Genomic DNA, 16,473 nt, shown 5'->3' on the forward strand with positions numbered 1-16,473 from the left:
CGCCACAAAGAAGAGCTCAGTAAATGAGGATGCTAACGGTGGAGCGTCGTCCGCCATGGCTGTTGCTTTTCTTCCCGTTTCACGACGCAGGACGGTGACGTATGTCGACAATGAATGACGTTCCGGTCAGAGGGGTCACATGTCACATTAGGAATGCTCTGATAGAATCGGAAATGCAAGTGGTCTGGGTCGCGTTAAAAAATCTGATCTGTGTTCAGACATGAACTGGAGTGGAACCAAACTGGAACCGGACTGGAACCGGACTGGAACCAGACTGGAACTAGGCTTTCACAGCAGAACCCTCTTGGCGGCCGCCTGGTGTTTCTGGCAACAGGAAGCTGCTGGTAGCCGTGAACTTCCTCTGATGATCGACAGCTGGGAGAACCACCATGTATTAATACGTAACAGAACCTCCTGGACCCATCAGACGTGTTCAGTGAGCTTTATTCCTGAACTGATCTGAAAATAATAGTAGCAGCGCTTCGGCTCAGCGCCGCCCCCTACAGGCCGAGCGGCTCGCTCTCTGCCGCTGACAGTGGACTGACGGAGCCCAGAGGCGACACGGCCCAGTCCGGACTAGAACCGCTGGAGGCTGCAGAGGAGAAGACAGCATGGTGTTAGAGTTGGCTAAGACCAACCGGACCAAAACCGGACCTCCAGGTCTCACCTGGTCGGCTCGGCTGCAGGCTTTTGGTGCTGAGAGACGGGGGCGTGGCCAGAGGGCTCAGCTCCGCCTCCGGAGACGCAGCGGGGGCTTTGGGAATGCTCCTGGTCTTCCCCTTCAGTTTACCTGCAGCCGTCAGAAAGAGAGCTCTAAACTATGGACCGGAGCTGGGTCCAGAAGGACCGAAGCCGGGTCCAGACTCAGTAGAACCCACCGTCTTTGGAGACGATGTCGGGCAGCTTGGTTTCTGGGCTCTTCAGCTGGCCGATGCTGAAGCGTCCTTTGTAGATCCGTCCGTCTCGTCCAATGATGTCTGCTTCCTGGAACCCAGAGGTCAAAGGTTACTCAGGTGACAGGCTGGGTAGATCAGTTACTTTCTGTTCCTGCCTTTATGGGGGAAAACTTGCTTTTTTTAGACAATCGTTCCTTCTTGTATTGGGGTCTGTGTAGCTGGACTGATTTTTGCTGAAACCTTTTATACCTTGCTCTGTTGCTATGACGCGTAACCATAGCAACAGGAAGTCAGTCATTGCTCCTCTGATGGTGGAGCTACTGGATAGTAGCCACAGCTGTCAGACAGAGGCGCCCCCTGCTGGGCCCCTTCTTGCCTCAAAGCTTTCTTAGATTATGTTTTGTTATTTAGTGCACCATGTTCCGCCTCTGAGTTGTTGCTAAGTGTTAGCAGCATAAAGTCCAATTTTAAAGTTCGGCCTGGTATTTCATTGAGTTGTGATAATTTCTGGCTTTTTATCGTTTTTCAGGGGGCCAATCAGCTTCCTTTAAATGACCGGCTGTTGTCCAGGGTTACGGCAGCCTTCCTCCTGCCGGAGTGAAGAGCGCGGCGGGTGCATGAATACAGGCGAACGGGCTTCACGGACGAACCGGAAAATAAATTTACCACCGCACCTGCATCAGGTCCTCGGCCCGGATCGACAGTCGGTGGTGCTGCGGGCCGCTGCGGCGCTGACTCGCAGACGTGCTGGTGTGCGACACACCGGCCGGTCGGGCTGGCGACTCGGCGACCTGGTTGGGGCTGCACAGAGACCGGGAGGAGGTTAGAGCCGGTCCCGACCTCAGGTTCTGCTGTGGATCTGGGAATGGACCGGGTCAGAACAGGCGCCCTGACTCACCGCTGGCGGAGGCGGCGTTGGCGCTCGATGCTGTTTAACTGCCGCAGCATGTCAGCGTGGTTCTTCTGCAGCTGGACCCGGCGCTGGCTGGTTCCGGGCGTCAGACTGAAATCACAACACACAGCTGGTTCTGAAAGTCCAATATGGCAGAACCGACGAAACAATTCACTGAGAAAAATCCAAAAAGCGTGGTGGAGTCGGGCAGACCGACATGCAGGCCGCACTTTTCAGATCAACCTTGATAGAAAACTATTGCTGGGACAGAATGTGGGACGGACTGGCCGAGGTTCTGGTTCTGGTGCCGGACCCACCTGCGGTAGTGCTGACGGATCTGCTCCATGGTCCAGGGCCGGGCGGACTTCGGCAGGGGGAAAGGAGGGAACGTCGGCAGCGTTGGCACGATGCTGTGGAAGGAGACAGATCTGTGATGTCACATTAAAGGGACAGGATGCCACGACAACAGAACCAGGGTTTCTGGGTCGACTCACGGGCCGGGGGTCTGCTTCACGATGACGCGGTCACAGGACAGGCAGTGGAACCGCTCCAGCAGCTTCCTGGAGGATTGACAGACGGTTCAAATCATATCGTTCCATAATGAACGGAACTTCGGACCGGAACCGGCCAGACTCACTTCCTGATGCCGGCGGCGTCGTCCTCCAGTGGCGCGCTCTGCGTCTGCAGCTTCTTCAGGATGCTGCGCCAGCGCTCCTCCAGCTGCAGCTTCACCGAGTCCAACTCCATTCGGTTCAGCTGCACACACACGGATCAGAAACCTCCGCACCGGACCAGAGCCGAGCTGGGTTTCTAGTGATGGCTGGTACCTTGAGCTCCATGTCGGTGGACAGCTTCTCCACCAGCTGGTGCCAGTCATGCTCCTGACCCGTCATCTTGTTGAGCAGCTCATGGAACATGGAGGTCAGCTGCTCCGTCGCCGCGTCGAACTGAAGACGGCTCACTTTGCTGTCCAGGGCCAGCTTGTCCGCTTTCTGAGGGGACAGTGAACCCGTCATCGGCCGCCGATGCAGCTCACAGCATCTCCACTGGAACTAGCGATTCAAGGCCACCAGAGCCAGGAGCAGAACTCACAATCTCGCTCTCCACCATCAGCTTGTCGGCCTTTTTCACCTGCAGCTCCTCTGCCGTCTTGTAGAGCTCCTGTGGAAGCAGCCGCCATCACTGAGTGTTTCCAGGTGGACGATGTGTCCAGGTGTGCAAAGTCGGTCCGCCGTCAGTAAAGCGTCTGTGGTCCAGCTCGTCAGTACCCAGGTGTCGGCCCTGCCTACCTCGATGTGTCCCTGTTTCTGCTGGTTGTCCTCATGCAGACTCCTGGTTGCCTCCTGCAGGCGCTCGCACTCGGCCTGCAGTTCCTGGATGGCCCTCTGGACGTCGTACACCAGGTCCAGGCTCTGACCCCAACACAGACACGGAGAGTCCATAAAGATCCGGCCGCGTCCCTGTGGCAGACACACCACTGTCCCTGTCCCTGTCCCTGACTGACCCTGCCCATGTCTCGGTCCTCGTCCAGGCCGTCCCTAGCTGCGCCCTGCTGCTGCTGCTGGACCAGCAGGTTGACCGTGTCTTCCAGCTGCTCATAGTTCTGGAACAGCAGGCTGAGCTTCCGGCCCACCTCCACCGAGCTGCTGAATGCCTCTTCCTCCTCCTCTTCCTCCTCCTCTCCCGCCTCCTCCGCCTCCTCTGTCTTCTCCGTCTCCTGCTCCACCTCCTGCTGGAGGCTGCTGGACAGCTGGGACGTCAGAGACACAATGGTGTCCTCCAACGTCCCCCGCAGGTCGTTCAGCTGAGGGCAGAGGTCAGAGGTTAGCCTGGAGGAAGGGTTCAGGATGGTAGGAAGAAGGTTCTCCTCTGACCTGGTCTTGCAGATGTTCAGCAGCTCTCTCCTCACTCTGAGCCTGCTTCTCCTTCAGGAGCTCCACCTCCTGCTCCACCTGGACCAGGGAAGACCTGCACAGGAGAGCAGCCCACCTGACCAACACCTGGTCTACCTGGTGGGACAGGTGTCAGGTTCTCGATCTTTACCTGAGGTCAGACACCTGCTGAGTGAGATCTTTAATCCTTGGATCAGGACGATGTGCCGCTGCTGCTGCCGCTGCTGCTGCCACTGCCGCTGCGCTGATGCCCGTCTCCCGGCTCACAAGGTTACCTGACACGTCCTCCAGATGCTCCGGCTTCAGAAGACACGTCAGCCCATCAGAACCAGAACCGGAACAGAGTGATGGGAGGCTGAGTGGAGCTGCAGGTTCTCACCTTCTTGTCTTCGGTCTTCAGGTTCTCCACCTGACCCGCCGTGCTGCCAGGGACTTCTGGAGAATCTGAGGAGAAAACACCTGGTCACCTGGGCAGAGCGCCTAGTGAAACGACCTGGAGATGTTCAGCTAACCTCTGACATCACCTCTGGAGCTGATAAACTGGGCCAACCCGGCCCAGTCCACCTTCTTCTCCTCCAGAATCCTTGTGTGGGCCTCTAGCTGGGCGACCCTCTCCTGTAACTTCCTGATGTTCTTCAAAAACTCCTCCATCTGCAAACACTGGTGCCGAACAGCAGGCGTTTCTGAAGGTCTCTTCAGATCTCCACGGATCCCTGCAGAAGGCGCAGGAGTGACGCTGGAAGTCACCTTAGCAGGTTGGGCTCCAGGATGGGCTCCAGGTTGGATTCCAGTTTGGGCTCCAGGATGGATTCCAGTTTGGGCTCCAGGATGGGCTCCAGGTTGGGCTCCAGGTTGGGCTCCAGGATGGGCTCCAGGTTGGGCTCCAGGATGGATTCCAGGTTGGGCTCCAGGATGGGCTCCAGGATGGGCTCCAGGTTGGGCTCCAGGATGGGCTCCAGGTTGGGCTCCAGGTTGGGCTCCAGGTGGGATTCCAGTTTGGGCTCCAGGATGGGCTCCAGGTTGGGCTCCAGGATGGGCTCCAGGTTGGGCTCCAGGATGGGCTCCAGGATGGGCTCCAGGTTGGGCTCCAGGTTGGGCTCCAGGTGGGATTCCAGTTTGGGCTCCAGGATGGGCTCCAGGTTGGGCTCCAGGATGGGCTCCAGGTTGGGCTCCAGGTTGGGCTCCAGGATGGGTTCCAGGATGGGCTCCAGGATGGGCTCCAGGTTGGGCTCCAGGATGGGCTCCAGGTTGGGCTCCAGGATGGGCTCCAGGATGGGCTCCAGGTTGGGCTCCAGGTTGGGCTCCAGGTTGGGCTCCAGGTTGGGCTCCAGGATGGATTCCAGGTTGGGCTCCAGGTTGGATTTCCAGTTGGGCTCCAAGTTGTGGTACAGTCTCTGGGGTGGAGCCTGAAAGGACAGATGAGGTCACAGGTTGTGGTTCTGTGGCGCTGCCCTGGCCCCCAGCGATTGTTCTGCCTTCAGACCCATCAGAGGAGGCTTGAGTGGAGTCTGCTGCTGCTTCCAAGGACCGATCCTCAGCAGAGATGCTTGGAAAAGGTGGAGCAGCAGACAGGGGGGAGCTCTCTGGGTGAAGGGGACCACCAGACAACGGCACTGAGACACCAGAGGATGGTGAAGAGGAACCTGAGGGTGGCGCAGAGACACTGGTTGACAGCACAGTTGTTCCGGAGGACGGCGCAGTGGTACCAGAAGATACTGCAGAGTCACCGGAAAACGGTGCTGCGGGATGGGAGGATGGTGCAGAGGCACCTGGGGATGAAACTGGTACACCAGAGGCTGGCGCAGAAGTGCCAGATGTCAGCGCAGGGCCAGCGGAGTACAGCGCTGAGGGCTCAGGTCCTGTCTGTTCTATCAAACCGGGCCAGTCCAGAACCTCTGAAGTCTCCAGGTCCTGCAGAAACACAGATCTGAGGGTAACTTCCACTGATGGAACGAAGAAGTGCACAGTACTTCCTGACTAATTCCCAGATCTGTCATCAGAACTGGTTGTTTTTGGATATATAAAGTGAATCCCTTTGGGACGAACAGTTCACTGAACTGGTGCCTCTCTAAGGTTCTTCTCCTTACCTTCTCAACCTCCATGTCCCTCTGAACCAACTGGACCCAGGTCACACACTGGTTGAGCTCCTCTGGGTCCGGATACATCTGGAAGAGTTCCTGAATGGACTCCTGTTGGAACCATAACACAGAATGAGAGAAGTTCTGACCTCCTTCAGGTCCTGTTCATGGATCCGGTTCTGCTCTGCGACAATAGCCTCCAGATTCCAGTAGAAATCAGAAACAGAGACCATCTGCAGAAGCTTTGTCTAGAGTACCCCCACAGGTGAGAGTGCAGCCCTGCAGACTCACCACTGCCTTGTCCAGGACGTCCAGACGTTGGCAGCAGTTCTCCAGACCCACCTGTATCTCCATCTCCTCCGCTGTAGCCTGAACACAGGAGGACAAGGACTGAGAATAATCAGAATATTCTGGATTTTTATTCATTTAAACAGGAATCAAAACAACTGCAGTGACTGGTTTTACTGGTTTAAGCTGGTCAAAACCAGTAAATGTACCCACATTTGGCAGAATATATCTTGCTGGTTCAAGAATTTAATGTCAAAGCAAATCAAATTACACTGGTTCTTACTGCTACGAAATTTTGTTCTGACCCACCTTGTGCTGCCCGTGATCGGTCTTCTCCTTCAGACCTTTGCTGCCCTGCAGCTGCTCGATGACCTTCAAGGCCTGCAGGAGAACATGAACCCTCAGGTTAATCTGGACCTTTCTGATAGTGCTGATCAACCAGTTCAGACACCATTTCATATCAGCAGAGTGTGGGTTGGATTTCCTGCTAGTGTTGCAGACCTGATGGCAGAACAAACACTACTCCGAGGTTCTAACGCTGGTTCTGGTAGCTTCTGGTAGGTTCTGACTCACCTTGTGCTGCAGCTCCTCTGCCTTCTCCCTCAGATTTGCGCTGTTCCTCTGCAGGTCTTCAATGATGTTCGAGGCCTGCAGGGAGAACATGAGCTGTCAGGTCAATCTGGTCCTTCCTGGCGGTTCTGATAAACTGGGTCTAACCGGATCAGACACCAGTCCACTTCAGCAGAATGGCGTGGATTTCCTGCCAGGGCAGAGGGTTAGTTTGCAGAACAATCACTCGGCTCGACTGTGGTCCAAACAGGGAGGTTCTAATCTCGGTTCTGACACAGGCTCTCACTCACCTTATTTTATTTGTTTATGATAAAACTAAGATTATGGAAGTATGCTGCTGACCCTTTGTAGCTACGTCACTGAATCACTGGAGGAGCCTGAGGGACAACGGCACTGAACAGAGCGACTGAAATTCTATCCCCAAGCCGTTTCTGCTCCTTGTTCTCCTTGTTCCAGTTGAGCTCATCGTCTATGAACCTGACTCACCTGGTTGGGCTCAAAGACGCCAGGATTTACAGAAGCTTTACAGAACCTCCTCCCTGCAGTTTGCTTATCACCATGGAGTTGAAGACGCCATCATACACCCGCTTCAACAAACCCACTGTCATCAGCACTGTGAGCATTATGTTCTTTGATTTCTCCATTTAACACAATTCAGCCTGATCTGCTCTATGAGAAACTCCAGAAGACTCAGGTGGAGCCTCAACCATCACCTGGATCCATGATACCTGATGACAGACCACCGGTAGAGACTGGAGGACTGAGAGCCCAACCAGCTGGTCAGGAGCACCACAGGGCCCTCTACTCGCTTCGTTCCTTTTCTCTTTCTACACTTCAGACTTCCAGCACAAGTCTGACATCGCTCATCTATAGAAATACTCTGATTACTCTGCAATTGTTGGTTTATCAGAGATGGACAAGAGGCTGAGTACAGAGAGCTGGTGAACCAATTTGTGTTATGGACAGAACAATCAAATCATCGTAAACGTGAACAAAACAAAAGAGATGATTGTTGATTTCAGGAGGAACAGGGTTAGATCAAACCCTATTTCCATCATGGGAGAAGGAGCAGAGGTGGTTAAGGAATATAAAAACCTCGGTGTTCATCTGGAGAACAGACTGTACTGGAGACACAGCAGAACAGCGTCTATAAAACAGAACAGAGCAACTGGAGGAAGACAAGATCCTCCAAGGTTTGCAGCAAGAAGCTGCAGATCTTCTATCAGTCTGTTGTTGAGAGCTTCATTTCTTCATCGATCATCTGTTGGGGCAGCAGAACCAGGGACCTATAGAACAGCACAATGTCTTTATCTCGGCCCAACAAACAACCATTCAACCCAACATGCCAACAGGAAATAGTTGCCACATATACTTTCAAAGCAGTACCTGCTGAAAGGCCAGTATGTTAGAGACTGAACACTGTACCAGGTCCTGCCCTTTACCATGATACCAGGTAGCGAAGACTACCCACCTGTTAGCATAGACAGCGAGCATGGCAGCACCATGCATTACCTATTGTACGTCCTACTTCCCCTGCATACTGTGAGAAAGTGGATCCAAGCCTTGTTGGGGCCAAACCCAGAACTGGAGAGGTTCCAGGTTGGGATGGTAAATGCTTTGTGGTCCTGGGATATAGGTTGGAAAATTATGGAAGTGCTCAGATCAGAAGGTGTTGAGTCAAGCACAACAGTTTCCTTGACCTGTTTCCACTTGGGTATTGATCTGGGTATTGATCAACATCTTGAGGGGCCATAATGACAACAGCCCTAAAGACACCACGCTAGATGCATGCCCAAAAGGCGAAGATACCACACAAGAGCGGCAGCATGTCACGTCTGAATTCTGGGAGCATGATCAATATACTGTTGACCTGCTGAGGTGAAGGGCAAGCAGTCATTGAGACAGAACTCACAGCGATGTCCAGGAAGATTGTCTCCTGTGAGGGAGTCAGACTGTTTTTCTGACTACTTCACAGAAATCTGAAAAGCAGCCCCAGGCCCCCCACATGATTGAGCAGCAACTTGGTGTCCTGGCCCGCTTGGTTGCGGGTTGCTTCTCAAATGGACCAGTCGTTCAGGTATGAGAAGATTCTTAACCCTTGTACCTGCAGGCAGACGGTAACTGCAACACACTGGGCAAATTCTCACTGGGAGACAGCAAAAATCAAAATGGAAGGACCCTGAAATGGAAATGCTTCCCTTGGAAAGCAAAACAAAGAAACTGCCAATGAGTTGGAGCAATTGGGACATGAAAATAAGCTTCTGTAAGGTCTATGGAAGTGAAAAATTGCCTGGGGAAATTGCCTACAAAACTTCCCTGGTGCACGGCATATGAAAAGGTATGACCTTAAGATATATATTCGGAGGTCCAAGCCTGGAGGTAGACCCTCTTTTTTTCTCCAGAACAGAAACATACTCAGAATAAAATTCCCCTGGATTCATCAAGGTGTTCACAGACATTATAGTACCATTGGCAACCAAGCTGCAAATTTCCTGGTGCAGTACATGTGCCTTCACCAGGTCATGGAAGGTCATCATCCTGACCTGGTCAGGGACAGGGGACCAGCATCAGAATTAAGGATGGTACCCCTGGGACATGATAGACAACACTCACAAGGTCAGAGTGTGGGCAACTCAGCCGCCAAGCTGTCCCGGGGTAAAATAATTGACTGAAACAGACTCTGCAGGCCCCCTGGCCTCTTGAAAGCCTGTGGGGACGCCATCCAGATTGTGCAGCCCGAAAGGGCATGAAGTCTAGACACCAGCCCAATCTGCCTGACTTGGAACAGGACTCTAGACTGATCTCTGACCTGGAACTGGACCCTGGGAGTCAATGAACAAAGTAGATGGGACTGAGGACTTCCGTGAGGAACCAGCAGCCGCCCAAGTGCCAACTGGTTGGCAATCACGTTTGTGAAGCCCTGCTAGTGTCTGCCTTGTTTGAGAGGCCTAAGCTGTATGATCCAAGGCATCCAGAACCAAACAGTTCTCCCGGAGCCACAGGAAGAGCCTGTAGCGTTCTCCTACAAGGCTCAGTAAGTGTGGACCAGTGTAGAGTGTGCATCCAAGCTCCCTCATCATAAGAGCCAAGACCTGCAGAAATGCATCAACCAGGCCATGGGTGGAGAGGTGAAGTGAAACAAACTCCAAAGAGGAGGACAGAGACACCATCAGATGGGAGATGAACATTCTACCCACCTCTGTGTAATATTAAGATAAATATCAGTAGGCCTGTAGCAATAAATGATAAATCAATTAATTATACCATAAATTAAAACTATCAACGTCATTTTAATTATCGTCTCTTCCAGCCTTTTCCTCTTTCTGTTGATGACACTGAATGAAAAAAGGTTCAACTCCGCTGCTCTCCACTGACCCTCCCTTCCTCATTTCCTCAGTGTAATGTCCAGTTCACACTACACCATCTTAGAGCTGTCGGCCGATTGTCGGCCCATTTTCAAAACCTGAGAGATCACACATTAGCCGACAGAAATCCTAGGTAGAACGGTTCCATCGGGTTCCATCGGGCCGTGTGGTGTCCAACAATGGGCACAAAATAATGGCTCCAAGTCCAGTGAAGTCATTTTAAAACCAGGCATTAATCAATGCTTTACTACAATCTACCTGCAGTGCATGTGTCTCTAGTGTCAGCGTAACGTCCTGACTGAATGAAAATCATTAGAACCTTTTTATGTCACGTTAACAAAGAACAGCTGAAAAGTTACCGGGTTCATTAACTGGTACCAATTTGGCTCCAACTCCTCCCCTCATCATTTCTATATTCTTTACACCAAATGTTTTATAAACATTAATGTTGTTTCCACATATCATCTCCAATGTCCGCTGGACTTCGGGTTGCTCCGTGTCAGCTGTTTGGGATTCCCCTCTGTAATTTCCCCTCAGAAAGCAGGAGGAGAATCTGGCTTTCTGATTGGCTACCTGTCACATTCAACAGGCTGCGTTAAGCTCCCAGTGGGGAAAACCCCTGATTTAGATCGGAGCGCCACAACGATCTACCGTAACACACCACACACTACAGGATGATCGGTTATGAAGAGACAATCTGAGAACATCAACGTTCTCAGATTGTCTTCAGGGGAAAATGTAGGAGTGAACTAACGTGTAGTGTGAACTATTGCATCAGGTAGTCGATGTTCCATCTTCTCTATTTAAATCTAATGATTACTGAAGGACAATATGGTTTACAGACTTCATAATCTGAACTCTTTTGGTTGAATCCAGTATTTATTTACACTTTGGTGTTTTTATTCAAGTACATTTTTGTTAATGGAGACTGAGAATCCATTTTATTTTTATTTTTGGTTGTTTTGTTTATTTTATCAGTTCCAGTGTTAAATGTTCTTCTGAAAATAAAGCGTATTTATCTTTGGCAGGAAATCACATGAATTATTATGTCATTTCCATTAAATCTGTGTAAAAAGGTCTTTAAACAATATTATTGTCTATCGCAATAATTTTTGAGACAATTAATCGCTCAGCAAGATTTGTTATTGTGACAGACCTAAATATTCGTGATATTTTCTGTAGTACTTACTTTCACACTAGCAAAATTATATATGAATATACATAAGTTTATTTCAAACAAATCACTAATAAATAAAAATATGTACATACACAGCTGCCACCAAAGCCGTGGCACCTTGTAGCAGCTGCCACTGCCATGAATTGAGCTCAATGTCTGTCCACCAACTGGTGAGCTACTTCCTCAGACTGATTAGCTTGACTTGCACCAGCAGCCATGATGGCTGTACTGGGAAAAACAACTGGGGGGAACAATCAGGCCAATTCTCCTGGCGCCTCAGCCTGGTGAAGTGGCAAAGGTCAATAAACATCAGCAAGAAGTTAGTCATTACTGTGATGCTGCTACTGACAAGTGTAACAACTTTAGAAAACTTCCTTTTATTTTTTATTATTATAATGCTTGAAATTTCACCAAATCCTGATTAACACTGAAGGATCCTATTTCTTTGTTATATTTTAAGATTTTTTTTTTTTTATCATTTTAGTTATTTTGATAAGCACTAGTACCTCTACTGTCACTTTAAAAGAGCGTCTTGACTATTTTATTAACAGCAAGTAAGAAAAACATTACAAGAAAATGGTTATCACATGACAAACCAACATTAGACGACTGGATTAACATAACATTCAACATCTATGAAATGGAAAAAATAACAGCCTCTCTCAATCACAGGACTGAACAATTTGATCAGTGTTGGAAGATTTGGGTAGACTATGTAAAACCTAAAAGACCTGATTTCATTTTTAAAGACCAAACTTGTTAAACTTCCTCAGCAATCCACTCTCCTAGAATAGCCACGCTTTATAATTATTTGATATTATAATGTTTTGTTACTGTATTCTTTTTTTTCTTTCTTCTTCCTTAGTTTTTTTTTCTTTCACACTTTCTTTTCTTTATAATTACGTTAAAATCTTTCTCAGAGAAGTGTAGTTACATTTTTGATTTGACTGTTATAAGGCAATGGTCTATATGTTAATCTTATTTCAAATGTTGAAGTTAGTTTGGTGATGCCTATTGTCATGTAAATGATACTTTCTCGAGAATCAATAAAGATATAATTAAAAAAAAAAAAAGAGCGTCTTATTGTTGAGTTCTGGGGTTTTGTTTTTCTCTGTGGGCTTTCTGTGCCGCTTCCACCTATTACCCACCAGATGGCACCAGAGGGCTTCTTACCTGGAGAGGCGCACCCAAGGTTCACGCACCAGGTTTCAATCATCTCATTAACTCCTGGAGCTTAAAGAAGCGGACTGCCAGCACTTCAGCACCTGAGTGTTACCCTATTCTGGTACTCCGAGCCCTCCAGAGCCAGTTCTCTGAATTATCTTTTCTATTTAGAAATATTTGAGTAATTCCTCGTGGTGCTTTCCTTCTTCAGGAGATTCCCTCGTGACGCCGTGTGCCTTACCCACTGGATGCCCGAGTTCCACCTCCACCTCTGCCGTTTATTCTCTCAGCATCGCCAATCACCTCCGGCTGGCAGTGACTCTGCTCATCAGGCTCCCTTCAAATCCGAACTTACCTGTCCGCCCTCCACCGCAGTCCTCACGCCTGATCCAGATTCCGCTCAGTTGAGCTCCTCCCTCAGGAACACGGATCGACTCTAGTCTCCAGAAAAGGAACCAGGATCTCCGAACCCGCAGTCCACCCCTCCCTGCCTGAGACCGCCGCCTCACAAGTAAGATCAGTCCGATTTGTTTCATAACTTCAGTTTCCGATTACCTAAAACTCACCACGTCTTTATTATTTTGTAGAGAGCCAGCAACTCTGTGAAACATCTCCCGGAGCCCCCATCCTCACCCATCACATCTGTGTATTTCAATAAACCTCCTTTACCTGATTAACTGTTCTGCATGTGGGCAAGGAAAATAGAAGCCATCATGACACTTATGACATCAGTACTGTCCTACCTTCAGGTGGCGCTAGGCTGCCTGAGAAGAGGTGGGAAATTTTCTTTGCTTTTGGTTAAGCTTGCGTTTTATGAAATATATACAATAATTGTAAGTACATGCAGCTGTGGGTGTTTACTTGTTTTAATGCATACAGAGAAGTTTCCTTTTTGACAAGTTAAGAACATTTTTCTTAAATGTTAAAGCAGATATTATTAGTCACAGGGTTTCTCCATGTGTTTATCTGCTGGGGGGATTCTAACTCCTGTGAATGGAAGAGCTGCAGGTTAAAGCTTTTTTTATTTCTATTTGTGTTGGCCTCTGCCAGCAACCTGCATTAAAGAACAACCAGCAACTCCTGTGGTCTGAACACATGAAGGTTAACTGCCTGGATAAGACCAGGTTATCAGTAAAGAACACTAATAGTTTACACCACACTCATTATTACTATTAGAATTATTATTATTATCATTAGACTGTAAATTTGCTTGTCCTGTTCTGAGTCAGTTTGTAATTATTTTGTTTTGATGTAATATAGTTTATTTGTTGGTTCTATAGCAGTGAATTGAACAGGTGCATGAATGTTTTAATGACTCATATTTCATTATATTGAATTAATGGTACAATTAAATAAGTTTTCACTTGTCCATAAAGCTCATTAATCTGTTGTAGTTATGAATGCATGTTTGTCCTCTTATTTGTTTTAACAAAACATGTTTGAGATGAACACATAAACATATGAACATCCATCCATTTTCTGTTCACCCTTGTCCCTAATGGGGTCAGGAGGGTTGCTGGTTCCTCTCCAGCTGCGTTCCGGGCGAGAGGCGGGGTCACCCTGGACAGGTCACCAGTCTGTCGCAGGGCAACACAGAGACACACAGGACACACAACCACTCACACACACACCTAGGGAGAATTTAGAGAGACCAGTTAACCTGACAGTCATGTTTTTGGACTGTGGGAGGAAGCCGGAGAACCCGGAGAGAACCCACCATGCACAGGGAGAACATGCAAACTCCATGCAGAAAGACCCTGGACCGGGAATCGAACCCAGGACCTTCTTGCTGCAAGGCAGCAGCTCTACCAACTGCACCACTGTGCAGCCCTCAAATGAACATATGAACACACCTTGAACTGCAGGTGCTCCGTCTTCTGCTTCATATCGTCTCTGTTCCTCTGCAGCTCCTCGATGAGATTCAAGGCCTGCAGGGACAGAGAGAAGCGGGTTAATCTGGACCTTCCTGATGGTTCTGATGGACCGAGTCTAACCAGGTCTCATTTAAAATTATTAACAACCAGCCAGGTCCGTCTGGGTTCCGCCCCGGTTCTGCTACATTAGCTCTGAGCTCCAGAGGTCCATCACTCATTAACCTGCAGGTTTCTCCGTCGGCCCGGCGGGTCAGCTGGTAGCGGTCCGCTGCTCGTGGCTCTGAGGGGATCCAATCGGCGGACCGGCCCAGCCCTGTCCGGTCCGTGGGTTCTGAGATCACCTGAGCCGTCCGACTATTGTCAGCGACTTAGAGCAGACCGGCTCCGGTTCTGGTCCAGTCAGCAGAACCGGTACAGAACGAATCGGCTCCACCATTGACCTTCATTAGAAATATAACCTTTGACCCCTGGAGCTCCCAGGAATACCTCAAACGTTTCCTTGGGGAATAATTATGATGTGACACAGAGGGTCATCCTGGGTTACCGTAGCAACTACAGTGCTGTGGAAAAGTATTCACACCACTGAGCAGCGCTCTGGTTCTGGGTCCGGTTCAGTCCAAACCCAGTAAAGCGCCCCAGACTGTAGTTCTTCACTCTGATGTGAAACTGATCAGTTTTTATTCAACCAGAATAAAACGTTGTACTAATATCCACATTATTATTATTATTATTATTATTATTATTATTATTATTATTATTATTATTCTGAGCTTCACCTAGCCGGGTTCTCCTTACCTGTGACACTCCGTCCCCGGAGGTTCGGAAGTCGTCCCCTCCGGTTCCATCCAGAACAGAGACCGACTCTGTCAGTTTCTGTAGGTCGGAACCGGGCGGAACCAGCTGGTCCGACACGGAGGGGTGGGTCGGAACCTTCACCGGAGCACCCAGCGGGGCGTCGGGCACTCGGTCCCCGGGAGGGCTGAACTTAAAGAGGGTCGTGGCCTCCCGCAGGTCCAGTAGCTTCAGCATCTCCAGCAGCAGCGCGTGAAGGGCGCCGAAGTTCACCGAACTTTTGTGAGGGGAACCGATGGACAGATTGAGCAGATCGAACAGGCTGATGTTCTTCTCCATGTTTGGACCAACGGAACCTAACGGCTGGACGGTTAAAGAAACGCTAGCATCGGCGGCGAGGAGACTTCAGCCTCCCCGGGCTTTGGGACCTGAACACGGGCCGGTTCTGGTCCGTAGAAGTAGTTCTGGTCCGGTTCTGGACTCCGTCTATGGGAAAATCTCGGAACTTTGATCCAACCTGGATCCGTTAAACTGATAAGAAGATCCGCATGCAAAGCTAACAGCATTCAGCGGAAACTCGTCACAAACCTTTCAGAATAAACTTCACATGTCAAACCACGACGTGTTTCTGAGGAATTTTATAATTTAAAACACAACAATCCTGCGTCATTTAGTGTCGGTTAACTACTTCAGTTTATTCATCTGGAGAAAAGCATTATTTAAACACTTTACACAAAACAAATTATTAGAGTTGTCTCATTATTTTTTACAGATCTCTAAATGAGTGTGAGCTCCTTTTATGGTAAAAAAAAAAAAAAAAAAAAGATGTCACTTTGGACTCCAGAACCTGTCCAGATGGTCAGAAGACCGGTTCTGTAGGGTTTGGTGATCCTAAAGTGGGCTTTCAGGAGTTCGTTCCCGCCTTCTCTGACGTCATTAATGTCAATATAATTTAAGTAGCACATTTAAAACTGCTCAAACTGTTTTCATTTAACTTTACAAGTTAAATGAATACAAGTAAGAATAAATAACAATTCAATTAAAACTGTATTAAAAACTCATGGTTCATAGTGGGAATAAAACATCAGAAAAGAAAAAGAAGAGAGAACGAAAATAATTATATTAATAATACAACCGTAGTGCAGTTAAATATAGCATAGTGGTAATAATGGGCAATAAGTCAACAGGAACAGTTAAAGAGCTGTAGTTATTTGGATTAACATGGACTAAATGCCAGTTCATAACGGTAAGTCTAATTTAAAAATATCCTGCAAATAATTGTAAAAAATATTTTTGTTGAACTGATGACTTGAGTCCATCAAAGATGCTTTAAATGCATCAAATAAGATTGAAAAACCTGATCTTTCCGAGATTCTCCGAGTGCCTTTATTTTGTAAAACTAACCGGAAATTAAATCATCAACTCACTCTTGCTTTACACGGAACATTTCCACGTTCAACACGCAGCGTTACCCGTTGCTAAGTA

The 16,473-nt window shown here is 48.9% G+C and overlaps 1 protein-coding gene across 4 annotated transcripts; it reads right to left on the reverse strand.

Annotated features, from left to right (window-relative positions):
- Positions 1-427: 427 nt before the first annotated feature.
- LOC122822028 (glutamine-rich protein 2) lies at positions 428-15,609 on the reverse strand. Of its 4 annotated transcripts, none has more exons than XM_044100371.1 (23): positions 14,992-15,609; positions 14,176-14,250; positions 6,620-6,694; positions 6,356-6,427; positions 6,050-6,127; positions 5,768-5,869; positions 5,450-5,591; positions 4,193-5,323; positions 4,060-4,124; positions 3,832-3,980; positions 3,663-3,756; positions 3,293-3,592; positions 3,078-3,200; positions 2,881-2,949; positions 2,616-2,780; positions 2,426-2,544; positions 2,283-2,348; positions 2,106-2,198; positions 1,795-1,899; positions 1,571-1,697; positions 879-984; positions 668-790; positions 428-592 (listed from the first exon to the last, which is right to left on the reverse strand). In XM_044100371.1, exons 1-23 carry the CDS (start codon positions 15,325-15,327, stop codon positions 501-503), a joined length of 3,807 nt encoding a protein of 1,268 aa, XP_043956306.1. In that variant the 5' UTR covers positions 15,328-15,609; the 3' UTR covers positions 428-500. The 4 variants fall into 4 exon arrangements, with proteins under 4 accessions (XP_043956306.1, XP_043956305.1, XP_043956304.1 ...); XM_044100370.1 differs by having other exon boundaries at positions 5,408-5,591; XM_044100369.1 differs by having other exon boundaries at positions 4,205-5,591.
- Between the last annotated feature and the right edge of the window lie 864 nt (positions 15,610-16,473).

This window comes from Gambusia affinis, linkage group LG19, assembly GCF_019740435.1.
Source record: "Gambusia affinis linkage group LG19, SWU_Gaff_1.0, whole genome shotgun sequence".
NCBI lineage: Eukaryota > Metazoa > Chordata > Actinopteri > Cyprinodontiformes > Poeciliidae > Gambusia > Gambusia affinis.

Coding starts and splice junctions, on each gene's coding strand:
- LOC122822028 (XM_044100368.1), bottom strand. CDS start 15,327: ATGGAGAAGAACATCAGCCTGTTCGATCTGCTCAATCTGTCCATCGGT. Junction 5,870..6,049: donor ACGTCCTGGACAAGGCAGTG/GTGAGTCTGCAG, acceptor TGGTTCCAACAG/GAGTCCATTCAGGAACTCTT. Junction 2,781..2,880: donor TGATGGTGGAGAGCGAGATT/GTGAGTTCTGCT, acceptor CTGTCCCCTCAG/AAAGCGGACAAGCTGGCCCT.